The sequence below is a fragment of the Fistularia commersonii genome, chromosome 14 (genome assembly GCF_037954325.1).
Source record: "Fistularia commersonii isolate RoL2024-O1a breed Wild chromosome 14, RoL_Fcom_v1.0, whole genome shotgun sequence".
Classification (NCBI taxonomy): Eukaryota; Metazoa; Chordata; class Actinopteri; order Syngnathiformes; family Fistulariidae; genus Fistularia; species Fistularia commersonii.
This window is the reverse complement of record NC_141297.1, coordinates 1,045,385-1,069,430: the sequence shown is the minus strand read 5'-3', so window position 1 is coordinate 1,069,430 and position 24,046 is coordinate 1,045,385. Positions and strand designations below refer to the sequence as shown.

Here is a 24,046-nt window from a genome sequence, read left to right as displayed (position 1 = left end):
TCAGGGAAGCCTTCTGATAGCTTCCCTGATCCTCTCCATGCTTCAGAACATCAACATCTTCACGCTTCCCATCTTCTCCTCAAACCAGACAACCCGGTCGAACGCATCTCTCCACCTCTTCTCCACCTCCCGCTTTGGACCATTTTCCTTCCTCCACCTCCTCACGGCCTTGCAGGCCTTTCCTTTGGGAGGTGAATCTCCTCCATGTAGCGCGGCGGCGCAGGGCGTTCCTCCTTAGCCGTATACGCTTTTGTTAGCCGCGCAGGCTAACGGTGTTTATGGCTCCTGGACTTTCAGGCAAGGTGGCACCGCGGTCGAGGGGACAGAAGTGTCCCTGGCATCCCGACGGCATCTGGCCCGGGCCGCCGCCGCCTCGGCCGGCCAGTTACCCAGGGCGGTTTTATAGCCGCGCTCTGCCACGGGCATTGACTCCAGATCTAATAAACATCCAATATGTTATCCCTCAGTCACACAACAAGAAGAGATGATACTCTGTAAAAACACAACAAGGCTCTTGATTGGGCCGCAATAAAAAAAAAACAACAACTTTTTTTACGCATTATGCGAACCCGTAAAGGCGCTTTCACGGCGCGGACGGACTCGCCCGAATCGGACGAGATCGATCGGAAAAATTAAAAAAAAAAAAAAAGCTTGCGACGGTATTATATTTCAAAAACAGATGCGGGTAAATATTTCTGCGACGCCGCTAAATAATATTATCTCTCGTAAAGATGATGCGATGCGCTCCCGTGCAGAACGGAACGGCGGGGCTGTCGGACGCCAAGTCCATTCGGTCTCCCGCAACACAAGGTCAATATGCTATTATGCTAAACATAATGATTCATACGGGTCTTTCATCTTAGCGCCGCTCGTAAAGACTGATCCGGGCTCTCTAAATGTGGAGAGGTGACCATATCTGCTTAAGGAAAGGGCCTTGTTACGTCCACTGTTATTATCCGCGCCCGTCGGAGGGTGATTTACATTTGGGAGGCCTGCGCTCCTCATGCATCACGGTGATGTTTCACTCGGCGCAGAGGTGGAGGTGGAGGTGGAGGGCGGCGAGTGGATTTCTCCTCGGGGGATCGGATCGACGTTATTCCCCCGCGTCGCGGCCGACGTCCGTTTTGATGAATATGCCCGAAAGCCCGGCACTTGAAAATAAACGTACGCCCTTCTTTTCGGAACGGCTAATCCCTTTGACTCGCGGCGGCGGCGGCGGCGGCGGCGGCGGCCGCGCGTTCACGCCCGGCAGCCGCCACAATGGGCCGAGAATGTGGAGCGGCGTAGCAAGAAATCAAATCACGATAACGAGCGCCTCGAGCCCCGGTTTAAGGCGCCGGCTGATATCTGCCGTACACAGCCGTCCTCCTTCCCATCTCTTCTCCGGCGCCCTCATCTGCCGCTCCTCCTGCTCGGAGCCAGCCGGCGCCGCACCCTCTCCCTGCCCTCCGCTGCCCCACCTTCCTGATCTCATCTACACACCGAGCAGGTGCCGCGCAGAGATAGCGGCAAGCTGAGAAAGGCATCTCCACCCGGGCTAATGATGCCTGCTCCTACCACCGCTTTATATATATATATATATTTTTTTTTTATATATATGTTTTTTTTTAGATCCGGAAACAGTTTCCCGCGCGGCAGCCGGGCCGGGGGTGCACCGGAAACATCACAGAAGTTGAGGCGCACTGGAGGATGGGCTCCCGTAGATGAGGGCGAGATTGTTTCAAGTGTGCACTCTTACACGGCGAGATGCCCGGCGCCGCGCAGATCGGGGTGATTTCTATAAAAGCGTGCCGATGGCGGGTCTTGGGGGGGGGGGGCTTCACGCCCGCTCCCTGTGCGGCGGCTAAGGATGCTAGCGTCAAACACGAGCCGTTAAAAATTGGATTCTGGAGCACCAAACATGCTCACGCTAACAATCCCATCAGATGTTTCCCTTCTGAGTAACATCTGATGGCCCCAAGATGACCAAAGTAACAAAATCACAACAATAGCACTTTCAACTTGCAAAATACATATTTCATTGCCTGTTTGTATATTGTATAGTTATTTTATTGCCTATCTGTATATTTTATATATATTGTCTATTTTATACAGTTTTATATTTTTATTGTCCAGGACTACAGATGGAAATTAGCTATGAGCTATAATCTGGTACAAACATCTCTGCCTCTGTGCTTAATGTACTTGTACACTGTCCTAATAAACTTCTAAACAAACAACAAACAAACTGAAACGGCCGGAAGGTCAATACCTTCTGGAAAGGGGGTCGCGCTCCGATCTCGGGGTCAAATCGGCGCTCATAGGAGGAGGTCACGTTGACATCGGTGAGCTTATTGTCGTCCATATCTGGAGCAGCCCACGCCGGAATAACAACGGGTTTTCCGGGTTTTCGATATCGACACCTGCGCTCGGTGACGGAGCGCCTTTGTGTGTCTGGTTTGCGGGAGGAACCGAGAGGAAGTCCAACCAGGGACCTTCTGGCTGTGAGGCAGAAGCGCTCGCCGCCGCCCCTTCGGAGCTTTCATTTCCCAAAATGAAAGGCAGTGATGGACCGCCTCAAAACTTCCAGCAATTAGTCAGCGCCGTCTCCGAACACAATGAGGGAATAAAGATAAATTCCTGGTTGCCCAAAAATACACACCGACCGTTTCCCAGAATCCCTTTCAAGGACCGGAGATTAATGAGGGGGTTCTACCGCCTCGTCCTGAAACAGGAGAATATTGCATTAGTTTGACAAACCTAGATGTGTTTTCAGAGGCGCAGCTGCCAAAAGCCCCTCCCTCCCTGCCTCCGTCTCTTCCGTCGCACCGCCTCCGCAGACACTAAAGGACGTGCACGGAAAGGCGGCGTTTCCCGTTGACCTCCGCGTCGCCAGACCGCGGTTTCAAGCCAAGGTCGGCGGAGGAAGGAGGAAGGGGGAGGGCGGGGGGGGTCAAAAGTTCGGCGCCGGCGACGGGTTGTCGCCGAGCATCACGGGCCGAGCTCCGGACGAGAAACGCCGCGAGTCACGGCGCGTTAGCGTCACATTGCGCGCCTGACGCGGCCGATCGCACGCGACAACACCACGCTTTGAAAGCGTATGAACGTTTCGGATGAAGACGGGGTTCAGTCTGACGGGAGGGGGCGGGTGGATTAACGGATCAGTTCCCAATTTCTCCTCGCCGCCCGGCGGTAATCAGATCATCTCGCACCTGATGTGAGACCTGAATTCCATTAGGCTTTATTAGCAGTAATTATCCCCCGCTGCTCTCAACCCGCATTCTTTCCCCGCCGATCCTGACATCTTTCCCTGTCGCGCCCGGACGTCTCGCTCCTTCCATATTCCCGCGTTTGCGCGCGAGTATTCCCCGCTGAAGGTCACCTCGCCGTGCCGAACAAAACGCCGCGATTCTTCCGCGCACGTGACGCCTCTTGCTTTTAGTCTTGGCTGAAAAGGTTTATTTGTTTACGTCCCGGTGTCGCTCCCGCCGCGAGCCCCCGGGAGATGAGATGAACAACGGCGGCTTTTCTCAGGAAGGAGAACCACGACGACACAAATGGCCAAATCCTCCCGGGAGCGCCTTCTTTTTTTTTTTCCCTCCCGGTTTGTGTTCATTTGTCCCCCCGCTCCCCTCGGCTGCCTTTTGGGAGCCAGTCAGCACTTGTTTTATTGGCCGTTACTGCGTGTCAGGCAGCAAATGGGTTTTACTCACCGGTGGAGGAGTGGAGCACCGCGGCGACCGTTCACGTTTCTTCTCCGCTGTCTGGTCGGGCTTTCCTGCGCCGCAGACGGCGTGACCTTCTCTGACCGCACGCCGCCGCTCTTATTAAACCCCGAGCGCGGTTTGGTTGTTTAACGCCGAGCTGGCGCGGCGGTTTGCATTTTGCCCGGTTGGATTCCCGCGGGACGCCTTCCGGCGTGGAGGCTCCGGGTTCACAGAGTGACATGTGAATGAGAGGGCGAACTGTCTGTATGAACGCCGCTTCTCGTCCAATCGCGGCGGGCATCGGCCCCGATCGGCGTCGCGAATGAGTGAATGAATGTTTGCGCCGGAACACCAGCTCACATATGTGGCGTAGAAAAAGGCGCGGACTCCCCCCGCGCTGTTTATCATCACATTTTGTGTAATTATATAATTAGCGCTAATCACCCACCTGAGGTGGCGGAGCTCTGCGGCGACGCACTATTACAGAACAAACACGGCGACATCAGCACATCTTACACTCATTAACACACTCCTCCCTCCTTTCTTCGCCTTCCCACGTTCCCCCTCTCTCTCTTTCTCTGAGCTCATTATCCCTCGTCTTTATTTACATTCATGGAAACGCACGCCGGCTCGCGCCTGCGCGCCGCGCCGTCACCCCGCCACTGTAACGGCGATCCCAATCAACCGTAACGAGACGAGCGGCATTCTGGCGGCGGATCGAGGGGGGAGGGGGGCGAGAGGAAATCTCCCCAGTGGTTTTCTGACGTGAAATGGAAACAAGAAATTATGTCCAAATCACACCTGAAGTGGCGTTCACGTCGCCGTGTCAGTTACCAGGAGGGGAGGCGGGGAGGCGGGGATCTATTCAGAGGCACAAGATAAATCTCACATTTCAGACTTCCCTTTCAAAGAACATGGAATTCAATCCGGCGCTCCCACCCGGCGCCCGCCGCCATTGCTTATGCCGGTAAACGCAATCGGAGACTTCGACCCCCCCCCCCCCCCCCCCACCGGCTGGCGTCTGCGCACGTTTGTGCCAGTAAATATATTTAACGCCCGCTTGTTTTGTTGTTGTTTTCTTGCGCATTCTGCAGAGGCCGCAAACGTTAGCGTTAGCCCGCGCGCTATTTCCTCCGGCTTTTTCCCCCCACAAAGAATGCGGCAAGACGGGAGAGGGAGAACACCGTCCACACACACACACACACACACACACACAGATACACACAGCATGCCGCAGTAGCTAGGCGCCCGCTGAGAGGCATTATGCTAGCTGACAGGACGGCACCGAGAGACCCCCAAACATCTCGCCCACATAATGAGACGGGGCAGAGCGTCAGGGGCCTCCGGAGGAACAGGAGGGATGCCGACGGGAGGGGCCCGGGTTTGTTTTTGAACATGTCGGTCCCTGTGTGGAGGACGCGCCGGACGCCTCCGTCAACGGGTGGATCTGAGACACACACACACACACACACACACACACACATAAATGAAGCGGTTCATATCTGGAAGGGCAGAATGAATCTATCAGGAGGCAAAGGCAGAAAACACAAGTCGTTCATTCAAAGGAACTTTAATTAAGGCCGTGTGTGTGTGTGTGTGTGTGTGTGTGGTGTCTGTTTTCCCTGACAGATAACAACCTGCTTCAGACTTAAAGAAACCTGAGACGCTCGTTTGCAGTTTCCTTCTTCTTTCCGTCCGTCTCCTCCCCGATCCCCTCTTTATGAACCCTGCCGCTGCGATTCCTGCCCTGGAAACGCTGCCGCAGCGTTTTACGGGCGTCGGCGCGGCGCGTTACCGCGCGGAGGAGCCGGCGCTGGAGGCCTGTTTACAGCCGGCGCGCTCGCAGATGCGCGGTCATCGCGTTCAGCCCTTCGCTTCGGGATGCACCTTGTTTTTCACGGTCGCAGTAAAACGCCAGAAAAGTTACTCTGAGTCCTTTTTTTTTTTTTTTAAATCCGGAGACTCTTCATTACCGTCCTTATCAGAGGAAGAGGGGTTTATAGGGAATTTAATTGCGTGGTTCTCCACGGGTCACGTATCCGCAGCAGCAGTAGATGTTGTGTCTGGACTCAGAAGCAAAGCGTTCCTTCCTTGCAGCTGAACGTCACGCCGTTTGATTCTGTCCTGAAGCTAAGAGGAGGCGAGCGCAGACACTCGGCCGGACGTCGCGGGGCAGATGGGGCCGGGGGGGGCAGAACGCCACCAGAAACACCCACTCGGTTACACCTGAGGGGCCGCCGTCGCTGCCGCCGCCGCCGCCTGAGGATGATTTGCATGCAAATCAGGCAAGGGGCGCGGACATAAAACCCGGCGCCGCTGTATGCTGGCGGCCTGGAGGTACTTTTTGCAGTTTCTAAAACCTTTTCAGTCGGGTGGGGAAGCTGGACCTCAGCTCCTTGAACCTTCTCAGCTCCCACTCCAGGGTTGGACACTTCTTGCGGGTTGCAGAGACGATCCTGCTCTCTGCTCAGATGTTCTCTTGGGACAAAATGGGCAGAAGCAGCAGGAATGGGCTCAAGAGGAGGTCCAAGCTCTTCTGGCCTGCTACCTCTCAGAGGGTTTGAGAGGAACATTTTGGCCAGCGCAGGGTTAGCTAACGGCTAACGGGATTCTTCACAGTGCAGGGAGAAGATAAAAACACTTCAGATGGTCCACGGTGGACGCCGTGGCAGCTTCCACCTCCGTGTTGTCCGTGTCTCCTTCTTCTTCTTTGGTGGTTTTTTCTGGAGCCGAAGGTGCAGGTCACACCCGTCCCTACCGTGGCCCCTCGCTGCCTGCGGGAATGCTAAGCTAAAAGGAGGAGGCTACTGTCTGGAACTGGAGCTCAACCGGTCTGTCAGAAAGCGACCGACGTCCTGGAACGTGGCTCCTCTGTGACATTTAGTGTCTCTGAGCCATCTTGAAGGCCCCCCCCCACACACAAAGAAACGATGCGGGATTCAGGCGACATTGACCAACGGAGCCCGGAGCTCATTTTCCAAAACGGCCGACCTAAATCTCGGCAATGTCACTTGGAGGCGCCGTGCGTTGATGGAACGGCTGTTTGATTGCACACTATTCGTCACGAGGAGTCATTACGCCGTGCAAATATCATAATCAAAGTGTTATTTGAGAAGCCATTACTCACACATCGGGGTCTCGCGGGAATCAACATCTTTCCCCCCTGTCATTCTGGATCAAACCCCACCCCTACTCTTACCCCGGCGTCGCCGCGCTCTGAATTTTAATTCCCAGTCAAAGACGCGACGCTCCTTCGCCTTTCAAAAGTAAATGCATTCCGCCGCGTAAATTGCGTTTCAAAAAAATAAATAAATAAATAATGATATCGCTTTTTCTTATATAACCTTTCTCGACATATGGAGATAAGCGGCTAATGCGGCGCCGCACTTTGTCTCCCGCAGCATTCCCACAAACAGCCTCCGGTTGTGTATTTGCAACAAACATGAGACGTATTTAGATTAGAAAGTGATGTGCTTCAGCCCCCCCCCCCCCCACACACACACACACACACCGTCTGCAGGGTTCCCTCCACACATCTCAAGATGGCGGGAGCGGCCGAGGTGATTGGTCCATCGGCGTCCCGCTCATCGACATGCGCGGCCACCCTACGGGAACTCTTTTGTTTTTAATGATAACCGCTCCCATGCATTGTTTTCAGGAAGGTGACAGGTCTATTTCCCTCTGATTTATAGCGGCGTGGCATTCAAGGAGATACTGTACTTATTACTTTAACTGCCGTATGCAAAACTACTTGAGGCGGGTGATTTAAGGGGTCACCGTTCCCCCGTCCGCGGGGGAAGCGGCTCTTTGTGGAGGTCCGGACAGAAAGCCGGGAGCCGATCGCCTTTGGACGGGGTGTCGAACTCATCTTCAGCGACGGCCACATCAGCACAACGGTTGCCCTCATGGAACGCTAACAGTATAAATATAACCAAACGTAATGTCAAAAAAATGTGACTGCTCCTTCATGTTGCCGACATCCTAGCTTGGCTTTTAATTCTCTAGCGGTTTGTTGTTTTTCTGGAAGGCTAACGTTAGCATACTTAGCTCCGTGTTTGGACGTAGATTGTATTCTTTGACAAACGACGCCGCCTTATGACGCAAAAGACACGCACAAACACGTATTGGCCTTCCATCAGCCTTCCATCTGCATCAACTTTTCTCTTCCTGGACATTTAGGGATCATTTTGGGGGATGTGTTAAGTAACGGGCAGGTAACATGATCGGCATGAATTGTGGGAAATGTAGTTTATGGTCAATGCGTGTATTTACTTTAAGACAATCAGACATGTCAAGACGTTCTCACGGGCCACATTTGGCCCGCAGGCCTTGAGTTTGACAAATGTGTCTTAGGAAGTCACTCCTAAGTCCTCCTCCCCCCTCGCCGGCTCCGGCGCCGCCTCGAAATCACCACGTATGTTTGGGGCCGCCGTCAATGTGGTGGTGGTGGGGGGGCAACTCCCTCTGGTGGCCAAACGCCGCCGCGACGGCGCTCCTTCTCCGCACAGCTCTCACGCTAATAAGCAGGTTCGGCGGCGGCGGGGCAATTAACGCATCAAGATGCGGATAAAGGCGGGGAGGAGCAGGCGGGCCGGCGTTGTTTTGACAGATCACGTCACGGCGCCGCGGGGGATCGGGGGGTTCAGCCGAGGCCCGGAGTAGCGGCTGGGAATCCGACGCAAACAGAGCCATTTTAACTTCTTTCTCCACACCCAAACCATTTCCACCTCACCGCCATTTTCCCTTTCCCGCTTTGAATTTGTTCTGATCTAACCTTTGCCTTTTTTTTAGGGGGGTAATTACGGGGGGTGGCAGGGGGACCCCGCTCCTACCAAAGCAGCAGACATTTGCAGACGGAGCTGCTTAGCGCCGCTGGTCTGCTCATCGAGCGGCGGCGGCGTGAGCACGCCGGCTTACAAACATCTCATAAGAACTCAGGCAGAAGAAGCCCTCTGAATTAAAGTGTCACTTTTCATTTACTGTCCTTTCCCTCTTTTTTCTTTTGGCTGGCTGGCTGATTCCCCCCCTCTCTTTCTTCCCTTCTTTCTCCCTGGCTCTTGTCTGCCCCCACCCTTCCCTTCCCTTCTCCTCATCACCACACGACGTGGGTTCTTGCAGTGGCGTTCCCCACTGTCTCCATCACAGGGCTGCCCGCGGGCGCCGTGGCTCCTCCATCTGCCCGCTGCGCCGCCGTCCCCGTCCCTCCGAATCCGCCTTTTCGCGCGTCGGCCCATCCTTTCTCGGCACGCGTCATAAGCGCCGACGTCGGCTTCGTGTCCTCGTCCGCGGCGGATTAATATTCCACTACGGACGCGCCGTCTTCGCCCGGGACTTGTTGAAACCATGGCAACAGCAAACAACGACCGCGGGAAACGGAATCGAACGTTCGAGGTTGGATGTGTCAAAGTGTTGTTGAGCAAGACGCCCGACCCCTGAGCGCTCCGGCGACACCCTACTGCTCATGGTTCATCCATGACGGCTTCATCGCAGGGAAACAATTCCCCCAAGAGGGATTAATAAAGTATATACACTGCTCAAAAAAATAAAGGGAACACTTAAAAAACACATCCTAGATCTAAATGAATGAAATATTCTTATGAAATACTTTGCTCTTCACACAGTTGAATGTGCTGACAACAAAATCACACCAAAATGATCCATGGAAATCAATTGTATCAACCCATGGAGGTCTGGATTAGGAATCACACTCAAAATTAAAGTGTAAAAACAAACTCCAGGCTGATCCAACTTTGATGTAATGTCCTTAAAACAAGTCAAAATGAATGTGTGTTGCTTCCTGAGTGGACACTATGATTTCACACAAGTGTGATTGACTTGGAGTTACATTGTGTTGTTCAAGTGTTCCCTTTATTTTTTTGAGCAGTATATTATTAATTATAATAAACTTGGTGCGACGATGCACCGCCGCACAGCTAGCTCCGCCGCATCTCCACGAGCGGTTCCCCATCGTCCCCGCCGCCGCCGCCGCCGCTAATCCCGCTGTCTAAATAGTGCGTGCGGTGGCGCTAGCAGGGCCGCCGCATATGGAGAGCTTTTTCTTCAGCATCTGAGGCGGAACAATGTCTCGTCCATTACATTACATTACATTACATTACATTACATTACATTACATTACATTTGGCAGACGCTTTTATCCAAAGCGACCTACAATAGAGGACATAAGGACTGCAAATACAAGATGCACAGGAAATATACAGAACAGTAAGCTTGGGTTAGTTTTTTTTTTTTGTTTGTTTTTGACAAAGACGTACACAAACGTACACACACACACACACACACACACACTGGCGGCCGAGGACGTCACCGCCGTCCGGCCTTAATTGGGAACCGAGGGTCGAAATGAAGAGATCTGGGCGGAAAGGCCGGGTCGGGGGGGTTGCAGGGGGGGGCGGCGGCCTGATCTGCAGGCCGGGGGCTCGGCGCTGCCGGAGCACAGCCACGCTCGCTTTAATGCAATGCGTATTGGCAGGTGTCGCTCCGCCTAATTTCACGCCTCTGTGAGCGAATGTGCAGCCAGACCATCGCCACTTCCAACCCCAACACACACACACACACACACACACACACACGGTCACACACTCAGACACACACACACGCATGCTTGTGCAGTCTCTTCGCGTTAATCTATAGTCGGTCACAGCGACGTGTGATTTGTGGTGTAGAGAACCTCTGGAAGCTGGAGTCCACACGTCCACAGGCTCCAATGCAGACAAGAACCTCCTTCTTCTTCTTCTTCTTCTTCTTCTTCTTCTTCTTCTTCTTCTTCTTCTTCTTCTTCTGTCTGTCACATCCAGGCTGCCGTAAGGAAGTGATTATTTCATTTATTTTTCTTTCCTCGGCCTTTTGACGCCCTCCATGGCTGCAGGAGGAGGGCTGTGTTGAAGGACCTTCTGGAAGGATGCTCATGCAGAGGCCTCTTTCTCACTGGAGGAACTTTCTGCAGGACCTAAAAACATCTGTAGAAAGCAGAGGAACCAGGGACCATCTCAGCTCCTGCTCCAAGGCAGGGTCTTTGTACGCTTCCACAGGAGCTCATAGATGTTTGTGATTGGTCTCCTGGTCTCTGCTCAGATGTTCTCTTGAGACAAAATGGACAGAAGTGGAGAGAAATGAAGCGACAAAGCTCTTCTGGCCTGCTGCGCCAATGTGGAGTTTCCACAGCTTGCAGAGGAACATCTACATTTTGGTCAGAGTAAGTCCATTAGCTAACGGCTAACGGGGCTCTTCTCACGATGAAGCAGCGCACGGAGAAAATAGAAACATTTCAAGCCGCCATACAGGACATGAACGCTGCGGCAGCTTCCACTTCCAAGCTGTCCATGTCCACTGAAGAAGAGGAAGAGGACGCTTCTTCTTCTTCAGTGGATTGTTTTGGACATGAAGGTGCTGGTCCCTCACTTCCTGTGGGAATGCTACGCTAAAAGGTTCCCCCAGTGGAGGCTACTTCCTGGAACAGAATTGGAGTAGATCAGTTCTTGGGACTGTTCTTTCTGGAAGCATCTTCATTCTGAGAGCGTGGAGGTTCCATAGGAGACATGTTCCAGGAGAAAACCCATCCGTGATGTTGACACTCGGCCTCCTCTGTCCAACCGCTCACCAGCGACGGATTCTGCTCGTGGCTGCTTCCTGGGAAGGGGAAGCCGCTGAATGAAGCCGTAGCCAGAAGTCCTGCTCTGCACACACACACACACACACACACACACACACACACACCCAGTGACACCCAGTGTGCACCACAAGCATGATAGCCATCCAGGAAGCTAACTAGGAAGTAGCCTGGCCCCGTGCTCACCGGCTAGCGCGCTACGTCGCTATCCTGGGCACTCTCAGGTGCCGCCGTCCGGAGGTCAAGGTCACGGCCCTCGCCGCTGACACGGCGCCCTCTCCGCGGCAGGAAGTGTGTGTTTGCGCGGGATTTCCCCCCCCCCCCCCCCCCCCCCCCCCCTTCTGTGTTTGTGTTGGGAAGATTAAGCTGCTCTGACAAAGCTGTGTTTACAAATATGCAGGCAGAGAAACAGGCCAAGCGCCTCTGAATAGGAATAGAATACAAATTGCTTTTTTATCTCTCCCCGGGCCGGGGTGAGAGAAAATGTGTTTGCGATTGTTGCTCCTCCGCCTGTGAAGGATAAAGCCTGGGCTCCGGGTTTGGGCTCGCTGTTAGCATTCATTCCCTCCTCCCCTCCTTCTCTCTCTCTCTGTCCTCCCACTCTCTTTCTTCCCCACATGTTCCTTCTCATCTTTCCCGGCTTCTCTCTCTCTTTTTTTCTCCCTGCCAGCATTTTTTTTCTCCTCTTCTTCTTCTTCTTCTTCTTCTTCTCCTCCTCGCTGTTTCCTTGGTAATCATATCAAATCTCCTCTCCTAGCTTCTCTTATGCTATCATTTCCTCTCCTCCTCTCCTCACCCTTCCATTCTTCTCCTCCCTCCTCCTCTCCTCACATCACATCTCCATCCATCGTCCGGTTCCTCCTCCATATGTTCCCAGCTCCTCCCACCGTGACCTCACCCCTTCTTCTCCGCCCCGTCACCTTTTCCACGCCGCCGTCTCTCCCTCTCCGTCCTCGCCTCGCTCCTTCCGGCGGAGGGATGGAGGGATGGAGGGATGGAGGTGGGACTCCTGGTGATTTACAGCGTCTCCCGGCTCCTCCTGGCTCACACCGGAGATATTGGAAATGTGAAGTGCCTATAGATCACGGCCGGGGGAGGAGGCGTGATCCCCCGCTAATCAGCGCTAACAGAACGGCGGCGGCGTTACAAATCTCAGCTCTCTCTCACAATTAGCCGGCGCGTCCGTCTGGCATAACCCGCGGCGGGCGGGGGGGCGTGATGATGTCATGTAAAGCAGGTCGTCAGTGTGTGTGTGTGTGTGTGTGTGTGTTTTGAGGGGGTGGCGGGGTGTGCATGCTCTGCACCGTCGCTCCCAGAGGTGGGGGTTTGACTGACGCTCAGGTCTGACTCTGATTCTTGGCTTCGGCTGCAGGACAGGAGCTGAAGATCTGCAAACATAAGAATAAGAATAAGAAAAACTTTATTTATCCCGAAGGACACCTGGCTTTTGCTCATTTCTGCATCTTGTGACATTTTCCTCGTGCTTCTTGTTTACTTCTCAAACGTAACAGCCTGGGAGGCTCTTCTGCACAAAGTCGCTCTAAGACACTTCAGTTTTTACACTCACTTTCTGCAGATCGACTGCTCCATTTACGCAACAAGCCACTATGATCTAGACCCGCCCAAAAAACGGTTCTCTCGGAAGACAGATATCTGTCGAGGGCTGAAATTCAAGTCCAGTTGCCTGGACGAGAAGACCAGAATTCACCGTGACTGGGCTTTGGTCAAGGAAGCTAAGAGCGTCGCAGCGCACGCTTCCATTCATTCATTTATTTGCAACCTGTATCTCCCTTGCAATTTGAGCATCTCCGGTGAAGCTCCTGCGTGCTTTGGGAACCCCGGAGAACCCAGAAGAACCCCTCTCAGCCTCCGCACAAAATCCAGGGATCTTCTGGCTGCTAGCGGGACGAGCTAACCAGCGCTAACCGCCGTGATTTTCTCTCGTTTGTAATTACGGCGTGAAATATCCGCCTCCCGCGGAGATGAACCCTCCCAGGTCCTCCTGGCCGGTCTCCAGACCAAAGAGTCACCCGGCTCGGGGGTGACGACGCTCCGCTCACACTCGGCTGTTTTCCTACCTGCTAAAATGACAGCTCCCCCCCCCCACGCCGCTCCCGCCCACCTAAACGGCGGGCCGATAACATGATTGCTCGACCCATTACTCAAATTTTAATGGAATAAAGTGCCTGTCGCGGCTGATGCTCATTACTCTTTTTGCTGCCAGACATTTTTACACGTCTCCTCTGGACAGGCAGAGGTCAGCGCAGAGGCTAGATAATAAGTCAGCCGAGTCTTCAGATAATGGCTGATTTCCATTTGCTACTTTACCTTTCGCACATATACTTAACACCCATTTGTATAAACTGTCAACCGCCGCGCGGCGCCCGGGGTGACGCCCGCGGCGTGTAAACTTCGCTGATCTTTCGCCGTCCGCTCTCCGGTTTCGTAGGCGTGAATCAAGGCAGGGCGAATTCGGGTCACAGACTTTTAAGATGACTGATTGTGGTTTGTGTCTCACCTTTATTTGGAGACGGCGGCCGTTCGGGCGACAGAAAGGAGCATCTATGTTTCGTTCATCACGCGAAAGGCAAAGTGAGCTTTCTTGCTGATTTCGAGGAGATGTTTCTCACAATCCCGAGGTGCCATGAAAGTAACAAAAAAAAAAAGAGAATTAAACATTTTCTGGACTATTGAGCGCACCTGAATATCACCTGCGCCGGATAAAAATTACTCGATAAATATCTTCTTCTTTTCCTTTGGTCTTTTCCCTTCAGTGGTGGCCACAGCCAATCCACCTTCTCCATCTGACCCTGTTCTCTGGATCCTCCTCTCTCACGACGTCCATCCGTCTTCTCTTTCATCTTCCTCTAGACCTCCTGCCTGGCAGCTCCGCCTTCAGCAACCTTCTACCCAGATCTTCATCATGGTTTGGATATGATAAGAGGAGTGTTCATGTCCAAACCATCTCAGTCGTTACTTTGTCTCAGTCATACATGTCCTGCATCCATGGGACCAATTCTTCTTTTCTTTGGGCTTTTCTCTTCAGCGAATCCACCTCCTCCATCTCACCGTATTCTCTGTATCCTCCTCTGTCACGCAAACTAACTTCATATCCTCTCTGACGACGTCCAGCCATCTTCTCTTTGGTCTCCCTGTAGACCTCCGATTCCCGCATCAATCTTCCAATATATTCACCATCCCTCCTCTGTCCATGACCCAACCACCTCAGACCATCTCTCCAAAACTTCTAACTGATGGACTCCTTCCTGATCCTCTCCATCCTGGTCGCCCCCAAACAGAACCTCGGCGTCTTCGTCTCTGAAGATCTCTCATTGTCAGTGTTTGTAGACCATCTCACCAGTGTCTCCTCCACCTTTTCCCTTCCTTCTGGCTGATAGTCTTCTATTTCATTGTACCCCTGACACTTTTCTCCACCCATTCCCGCCTGCTTGGACTACTTTCTTCACCTCTTTTCCACACTCTCCTACGCTCTGGACTGTTGACCCGACGTACTTGAAATATGTGCAATTTGAATGTAGAAAGTAGATATATATAATTTCAGTGCAAGAGGTCGGTAAGTGATACGATAATGGTATATGCTATAATCGCAGCGCGATGGTGTGAAGTTATATAAAGACATCGGTCCTCTCATTCACACCTCTGGACTGCGGGAGGAACCTGGAGGAACCCCACGCAGACCCGTGGACAACATAGAGACTCCACACAGAAGCGGGCGCTAACCGCTCATTTTTTAATCATCGCTGGATATTAGAACAAACCCCGGTCGGAGCCTCGCCGTCAGCCGGGCCCGTCTTTCAGGAGGTCGATCGATTCCTCGTTCGAAGGTCGTTCGGCTTAGCGCAGAAAAAAACACAACCGTTATCCTCTACCTTCCTTCTATCCCTCCGTCACCCTTTCCCATTTAGCTCACCTCCACGCTGTGGCCGTTTTGGCTCTTGCGGCTCAAAGTTAGTGAAAGAGAGGGGATGTATTAAAAAAATCATTTAAAGAAAAGACGTCCGAGTTGTGAGGAATCGTCTAGCGAACGCCTCCCGGTGTGGGTACGGTGGAAAACACAGTTTGACTTTTGAGATGCTGACACAGGCGGCGCAAGTTTTTCCCGAGCTCCCCTTTGTTGACAGGCATCAATGTGTTGACTACTGTTGTAGGCTGGGGTCAAGGCAAGGCCTCCGCCGGCTCAAAGAGGAGGAGGAAAAAAAGAAGAAAAAAGAAAGAAAAAAACAGCCTGATTTATGCACTTATCCAACAGTTTCACCTCTCTATTTTTTTTGGGTGAAGGTTTTCTCCGTTCTCGTTCGGCTGACTGGAGGTGAATCGGCTTTATGCGGCGGCACATTCAGAGTGGCTGTAGCTTCAGAGAGCAGGTTTTTTTCTTTCTTTTTTTTTTATTTGCAGGTATATTGTGCATCCATTTGCCTCGGGATGTCGGTGACCCGGACTGAATGTCTGAGCAGCCCTTAAATGTTTGAAGGGCACCCCCCCCGGCAGCGCTGCTGCTTAGCCATCCGTTCGGCACAAGTGGCTCCAAATCTGTACGCTTACGGACAAAGAAGAGGAAACGGGAAGTTGTTTTGCCTACTCAGCTCCAACCGCCCGAAACGAAGGCATTGGACAACCGCGCTGACTCCTCTCCCCGAGATCCGCGGCCTCGGTATTCCGAGTTACCCGCCGTCTTTGTCGTGAGCCACCTTCGTGACGGGCAGAGTCCATCCCCTCATAGTGGACAGGGCAGATCTTGCAAAGAGACGGCTAAACAGCGGGACCGGACGTACTGTACATCCTCGTTTCCATTCGAACACCCTGCTCGAGATTTATCGCCTGCGTGCACCTTTTCTCCCCCCCCCTCCCCTCCATTTAGCCCACCATGTCAGGGAATCAATAACGTCAAGGAATACTTTTCTTTATTTTCATATTCCTGGCCATGTGGAGCGGGCAGCGACATCGCCGGTGCGCTGATGAATTTTGCATGGCCTCCCGGCCGTGACCCGATCCTGTTGAGAATTTAATGCGGCTTCCGTGTCTCTGTGAGTGTGTGTGTGTGCGTGTGTGTGTGTGTGTGTGTGTGTGTCGATAGCCCGTGCACGCCGCCGTTGTCTGCGCGGGACTGTTGCGCGGCCTCCGTCCCGGGCGCTGTAGGGTTTGTGCATAATTGTAGCCCGCAGCTCCGGATAGTCGCGCCGCTGTTTGCGTTAGCGTTTGTGTGTGCGCGTTGTAGGTGGCGCGCCGCGGGCAGCGTGCCACCCTCCCGTCCCATTAGCCGAGCCCGGCCCCCGCCCGTGTCTGCTTTAACCTTGGCCGGGGGAAGGGGGGTAATTCTAACCTTAAAAACCTGCTGATTAAAGCTAGTTTGGTGGAATTCGATTCCACTTAATGCCTTTGGCCGCGAGCCCAGCTCGCTAGCATTAGCATCAACAGACACCGTGTCTTCACCCGGGGAGACGGGCGCGCACGTGGCCGTGCCTCTGCAAAAAGACCACACGTGGCTTTCGGCCGTGTCGTCCCCGTCAGTCATTTTTCTCCTCCTCCGCCGCCGCCGCCGCCGCTCACCCTCTCATTTATCTCCCCGTCCGTCTTGTCTTCGCCGGTTTCGGCAGCAGGGGGGTCAGGTCGCCCCCCCGCCCCGTCCTGTTATTGTTTTTCCCGCTTGAACTTGATGTATGGCTGTGTTTATGCGTCCGGCGTGGCTAATTAATTTCCCTCTTCAGGGCCTGTTTATCAACTGTTTGTGTTTATTTTACAATGAGTGTGCTATTTTTAGAGGCCGCCATTTTTTTTTTTTTTTTTTTCCGAGAGCGTCATTTATTTCGCCCGGCCGCCGAGCCGGGGGTTTGTTTTCCGCGCCTCCCTCCCGCCCGGGGTGAAGCCTGCCAATTCATTTTGTAGCCCGCTCAGTTTTGACTGATTTAGAGGCCGCAGCTTGTCCAAGCGAGGGGGACAGAGGAGATAAATCTAAGCCTCTTTTGATTTATTATGCATAATGTCTCATCAACCCTTTGCTTAAGTCTTCAGATGCGCCGAAGAATTATGCATTTACAACTTTACAAGCCGCGGCTCGTCTGAAGGGTTGCGGAGAAGGAGAAGAATCTTAATAGAGGAAACGATATCTGGGATGCGGAGGGGAAAAAAAAAAAAAGCCAGCTTTCATTGTGCCAACAACATCCCCGAACTCTGCATTTTCTTTTCCGTATCCAAAATTCAAGAGGCGCGGTTTGTATTGTGGACATTCTGGGCATGGTGCCACCCCACCCAGACACTTCAGATAATACGATTCCCGCTGAATGGCGGACGAGAGAGAAAGAGAACGAGAGCAAGAGCGAAGCCGAGCGGTCGGCTACGGAGATGCTAGGTGATCCCGAAGCGTTGCGGCATCTGTCGTGAGGAGTCGGGGGGGAGGGGGGGGGGGGCGTTAAAAAAAAAAATGAGCTCATCCTCCAAACTGGAAGTGGCACTTTCTTTCGGCCGTAAGTCGCCAGAAATCTTTTGTTGATCAATAGTCATCATGGGCGCTGTCAATGGCCGGGGTAGCTTGAATCCTGCATGCTCCATGAATCTCTATTGAGTATGGATTTTGCATTCCCCCCATGGACGGGGTTTGATAGCGGCCGTCTGATTGGCTCCCGCGCCGGCTCTGTTTATACTGCTGCGCCCCAGGCGGAATCACCCGCCCTAGGCCCTGCACGCTAACAGGCAGGCGCATGGAGCTGAGCGCGCACGTACGGGCCAGCACACATCGGCAAAACCGGCAAAACGACACGTTTGCCGCAATAAAGCGCGGGGGGGGGGGTGGGGAGCGACTTAACCAGGTGACCGCCCGTGTCAACAACCATAAACCGTCAGCGCAAAGCCACTTATTAAACACCGCGGCGGCTAAAAAAAGATGCGGCGCGCCCAGCTGTGGATGATTCAGCCTCCAGTTGTGAACAAATGTGGGATAACAAGACTTTGACGGCCGGCTGGAAATGATGTGTGGAAAATTAAGGGTTTTTTTTTGGGGGGGGGGGCGGGATTACATTAAGTATCTAATGAGATTAAGTGTGTGTTTGTTGGATGGAGGCTAGCGCAGAGGTTAAGGAAAGGTCCAACGGCTAGCCCGGTCGCTCGCTAACGACCCAACGTCGCCTAATTCACGCCAAAGGTGATTCATCGCCGCGGCAAATGAGACGGTTGGTCGGGGACGCGGGTTTGAGCGAGAGGGAACGGGCGAAAACGTGGCGGGGGCGGCGATACTCACAGCGAGGGCTTTGCGCGGTGAGATCCAGTGCATTGAACGGCGAGCGCCAGGCGGCGCCGGAGGAGGCGGGAAAGCGGGAAGCGTCTTGGCGGAGGACGCAAATAAACGAGCCACGGCCGAGAAATCTATATATTACATTACAGGGGGAGCGTATATCCCAGGAAGCCAATGCAATTGGTGAGACAAGAAATATAGATTAAATCAGGAGTGGCGAGGAGGATGCAAAGGGGAGAACAAATGAACAATTGACTTATAATGCAACAATCAGGGGCGGGATATTAGCGCTCCTCCTAGCGGAGTCCAAACAGCTTTCTCCGGCCGCCGCAGATGCACCAATAAATGCACAACAATAAAAAGCGGGTTGATTAGCGCCTTCCTTTAAGGTTTACTAAATCGCACTGCCTGCAGTAAATGAACCCATTTGCCTTCCTCTTCCCTCTATCTGGCACGCCGGGGTCGGAATCCACCCTCTTCCATATTCATTAAGGCAAACGCACTAAATGGCCCGCGCCTGTTACTTTGCCTGGGTTCTCGGCGAGCGCCATTAGCGGGATTCACCCGGCACGCGTGTCTGCAGGTGATACCCGCTTTACACGTGTTCCCGCGCACGCGTTAAATCGCGCTCTGGGATGTTTTACAACGCCGCCGCCGCTCGCCGGGCCTTACCGCTAATCATCCTGGGACCGAGCGGTCGCCGGCTGATTACCGGACGGCGCCGCCACCGCCCCGCCTCCCTGCCGGGCCGTTGGCGTTGGAGTAATTTGATAATGTCGATAGCGGCTCCCCGCCGAGGGGGATCCGGGGCGCCGGCGCCTTTATGAACCCGTCCTCTCGGCGGTCGCGCCGAAGGTCCGGCAGGCTGATAAATTCGGGGCATCCCTTGACTATAAAACGCCGGCACCGCGGCGGGAAAACAGCAAATTGCCAACATAAATATCGCGCCACGCACTGATTAGGACTGTCTTCACACATCGTTATTTTATAATGAGAGCTCCCACTCCCTCCGTCTCACGGCGGCGGCGGCGGCGGCGTGTCCGCTCGCCTGTCCCCCCCGTCCCCCGGCGCCGCCCCATCCCGCATTTTGCATTTCACCGACACCTCTCCGGCCGTGCCTGGCACCTGTCAGCCGTGATGGATGATTCCAAGTGAGGTGTCGCCAGGGCAACAGACAGGCCAGGGTCAGCTGATGACTCCAAAGGGAGGACAGGTAACCAGCGGTGGCCCTGCCTTTATGAAGGCTTTATTAAGGCCAAACAGTTTATCACCGGGCTGTCTGGCCCGCTCGCCCCGCGTGAATCGCCATCCCTTTTAATGCCCCGAGCGGGCGGCGGGGCGGGGGAGGGGGGCAAAAATGCCCTCTCATCGGGCGACGCTAGCGATTCGTCGCCTTGGCCGCTAACGTGAGTGACAAGTCCAAATGAATTGACTTTGGAGGACACATGTCGCCGTGCCCCCCCCCCCCCCCCCCCTCCCTGCCCCCCTCCATCTGCGGTGACAGCACATGAATACATTACGGACAAGCTATTTCTTGAGTCCCCCTCACATTGTGTCTTGTTTGCAGCCGCAAAATACATAGGTGCACACACACACTCACACACACATGCATGCGCGTTTGCCTAAGCGTGCTAAGGCCCTTCAAAATTGCACGTTCCATGAAAGCGTGTGTGTGTGTGTGTGTGTGTGTATAATTACGGTTTAATTGCCTGCCCTGTGATGTGCTGTCATCTGTCACAGCCCAAAGACAGCAAATAATGGTTCTGCTGCCGTCATTTTGTCACCCAGACGCTCAGCATGCACGGAGCGCCGGGAACACCGGTAACCGATATGCGTCTTGCATTACTGATAAGCACTCGAGTTTGACGCGCTCTGCGTCCGTAGGCGTGCTCGCGCTCGCGACGGCGCCCGGGTCCGTCGCGATCGTCTGCGCGCGAATGCATGTGCTTGAATATTTCTGTTTTTTGTCTTTTTTTTTTTTTTTTTTTTATTATTGTTGTGGTTTTCTTCACGTGGGTGGGATTTTTGTTAAGGCTCATTGTCTAATGTTGCGTGAGCGGGTTAGCCGAAGTGTGACGGGCGGCTAAAGGTTGCAGGCTTATGCGAGGATCCAAATATGTGCGTGTGTGCGCGATGACGACTGTATATCGGCGCTGGCAGGTGCAACAGTTGCGCTGCTTTAAGCCGCTTGTTTGTGCTGGCATGCAACTTTTTGCGTGGTAGGAGTAAACATAGGAGAGGAAAGCAGCCCGCGGCCTGATTTATTCTACTATTTATTCTACTCCCCCGGTCGCCCCGGTCACCGAGGCCTAGCGCACCGAGCACCCCGTGCAGCCCTGTAGCCAGACGGTCACGCCGCCGCTGACCCACAGCGCGGCGAGCCCTTTCGGCGAGAGTCCTGCTAACTACCATACATCAATACCCGCCGTCTAATCAGACCCGACGTGATAACAAGTTTTCCTTATCCTGCGAGGAGCATTTTAAAAATGTCTGCAGATGCAGAGTCACGATCGTGGAGGATCATGGAAATGCATCATTTGATGAAAATTAAAGTAGCACGATGGCGCTTTCGGGCCGGGGAGGGATCCTCGCCGCACTTCCCCCGCAGGAAACCACAGATCTGTCCGAGGTCGCCGTGTAGCGGCCTTCTGCCTCCACCGGGGTAGAAAGAGAGAGTTAAGGACAAAGGTGGAATTGAAGAGTGTGACAGAGACATTTGAGGTTTGGGAGACACGATCTAACACTGCTAACAGCTACATGCTAATTGCTGATATGATTCAACAATACAGGGGCGGGCAAACTTTTTGACTTGCGGGCCAAAATGGGTTCTGGAATTTGATGGAAGGAGGATTTGTGCAAACTAATATATAACTAATATATATGAATGACATGGATAGAATACAATAGCAGAACATGGAAGATCCAATGAGCAACAGGATTTGGACATTTTTTCCAATGGAGTCAGTTTTGTTGTGGTGTTTGTAGATCGAACCAAACACTCGTGCCGTCCTCCAGAGGTTTACAAACATGGCTAATCGCTAATTTGAAGGCCAGCGCGAAACTTGCTTCGGCGCTCGACTCTTAAATCGCAGTTTGTCTGTGAAAACGTTCTGCGGAGTTTGTGAATTAGCCGTTCTTGTGTCGACCGCTCACGAGCATAGTTAGCAAAGTGGCAAAGTGTCAGCTGATATTGTATTCTTTGACAACCGCAGCACCCGCGGTCCGCTTTCCGCTTCCTTGATCCGCTCATTTTTACAGAATGACTCAAAGGGCAAAGCCAAAAAGTGAGATAAAGAGTAAAACGCTACACTCCGACAAATGTCAATGTGTATGAGGAGCATTTCAGAGAAAAGGTACATTAAATGAGACTAAACTATAAAATTTCAAGTTCAGCGGGCCGGGTTTAATAGCCAGACGGGCCGTATCTGGCCCACGGGCCGTAGTTTGCACGTGCCGTTAATATTAGCAAAAGAAATAACAACGGCGAACATCTGGCAAGCGGTGGCTCAAGCCCCGCCCCCTGGGAACCCAGCCAATCAGAGAGCCCAGGAATTCTGGAGAAGATGTGAGGTTGCTATCTTGCACTGAGCGCAGGAGGGAGGCGCATCATGGATGCCTGTGGCAGCAAAAACGAGGGGCTAGGCTAACGCTAACTACAAGCTCTCCATAAAAGAGAGGTCTGAAGGGTGTTCTCGACTAAAGAGGGGTGTTTGTGAACATCGAGCTAAAACGCGAAAGCCGGCGGCGCCGCGCGGCCAGGAACGCGTGAACCGCCGGCAGTCGTGGTCGACTGTAGTAATGTGATGTGGGAGTGGGAGGAAGTGTCTGTCCGTCGCCAGCGTGGAGTAATGGATGGCGGAGCCGTGGGAGTGGGAGGAGGCATAAATCCCATTTCAGACAGCTGTAATGGATGAGAACACAGGGAAGAAAAGAGGAAAAAAATAAGGGAAGGGAGCAAGTGTTGGTGCGTTCGCTATCTCGACTCACACACGGCGGAATCGCTTGAGAATAGATGCGATTGGGACGACGGAACGCAGGCCGACGCCGCATACCTGCACCGCGTGTTTGTACATCCGTGTAAGACGCCGCTCACCGTCGGTCGTGTCATTAATTAATCCCGCGTGGGTCCCGTCCTTTTGAACCGGATTTAAGAAAGGACGGATGGCGTCGACAACGCCGTCCCCCCTCCCACCTCCCCGATACTAACACTTTCCGTTCCGTCAACGCCGTTTCTAGCTGAAACGCGACGAGCCGGCCCGGTGTTTCGGCGCGGTAATTAGCTCAACCGGAGTCGGGGTAGATGTTGAGACGAACGTGTGGCTCGGCTTCGGCTCCGAAAACTTTTTCCTCTCTCCGAAAGCGGCGCGGGAACCGCAGTAAGTCGGTATCAGAGGGGATGGAGGAGGAGGAGGAGGCGAGCGCTAAGCGCCGTAGCGTCTCGTCGCCGCCGTAAACAAGCCGAGACGGGCGGTCCGGGAGACCGGGACGCCTTCGCCGTTTCCCTGCCGGCTGGTGAAAAATGTCTCCCGGCCCCGCCGGCAGATACCGGGAGGTGTTATCAGCCCCGCCTGGCTCCCTCTACAGTAACGAGCCCCCAGGCACGGCATTATCTGTTTGTGATAAGGATATTAATAACACAGCGCTTTACTTCTGGCCCGGATGGAGGACGGGGGCGGAGCCTCCGGCGCCAGAATCACTCTGTCGGGGTGTCGCGCGGCGGCGTCCTCCTCGGCCGGCCTCCGTCCAGGTGGTGAGCTTTGTTCCGGAGAACAATAGATCGTCCATCTGGTGTCCTCCGGGGAGGGGAAGGCCGGGGTCAAAGGTCACGGCTGCCACGCTCGCGACGCTCTCGCCGTCGTCTAACATCCTCCTCTGTCTCTTCCAGTGTCTGTACGGCTGCTACGTCCACTCCTCCATCATCCCCACCTTCCACCGCCGCTGCTACTGGCTGCTCCAGGTGAGACTCCACCTTCTTCTCCCCTCCGCCGTTGTCCTCCTCGGCCCACCAGGACCGGGGGGAATTTCATGGTGTTGGTTTTCCATTTAGACAGCTGGCGGGAGGCGGACATGAGCCTATACACACACACACACACACACACACACACACACACACACACACACTCCCTCCTCTGACGTAGAAAGGACGCTACCTCGGCCGCTAAAAGCACCGCCGCTCCACGCTTGTCTAACAGCTGCAGTAAAAGCGTGATGGAACGGCAATGGCAGCCATTATTGTTGGAAAGTGTCACACACACACACACACACACACACACACACACACACACACACACACACGGAGCAATGCATGCACAATCTTTAAGTGCTCAATGAGAAAAGTGGTGTGTGTGTGTGTGTGTGTGTGTGTGTGTGTGTGTGAGTAGCAGAGATGAAGATGTGAAGGTTCCTCTCTGGTTGGTGAGGAGCATGGAATGAGTTCATCAGATGTTCTGGAGATAAAGTCACACTGAGATGGTTTGGACGTGGACA

The 24,046-nt window shown here is 53.6% G+C and overlaps 1 protein-coding gene across 1 annotated transcript in view; it reads left to right on the top strand.

Moving 5' to 3' along the window:
• The window catches only part of camta1a (calmodulin binding transcription activator 1a), a 323,754-nt gene that overhangs the window by 250,518 nt on the left and 49,190 nt on the right, over window positions 1-24,046 (top strand). Inside the window, exon 6 of the mRNA XM_086160089.1 lies at window positions 23,445-23,516. Coding sequence (XP_086016215.1) covers window positions 23,445-23,516 — 72 coding nt within the window. The remainder of the gene's footprint in view (window positions 1-23,444; window positions 23,517-24,046) is intronic.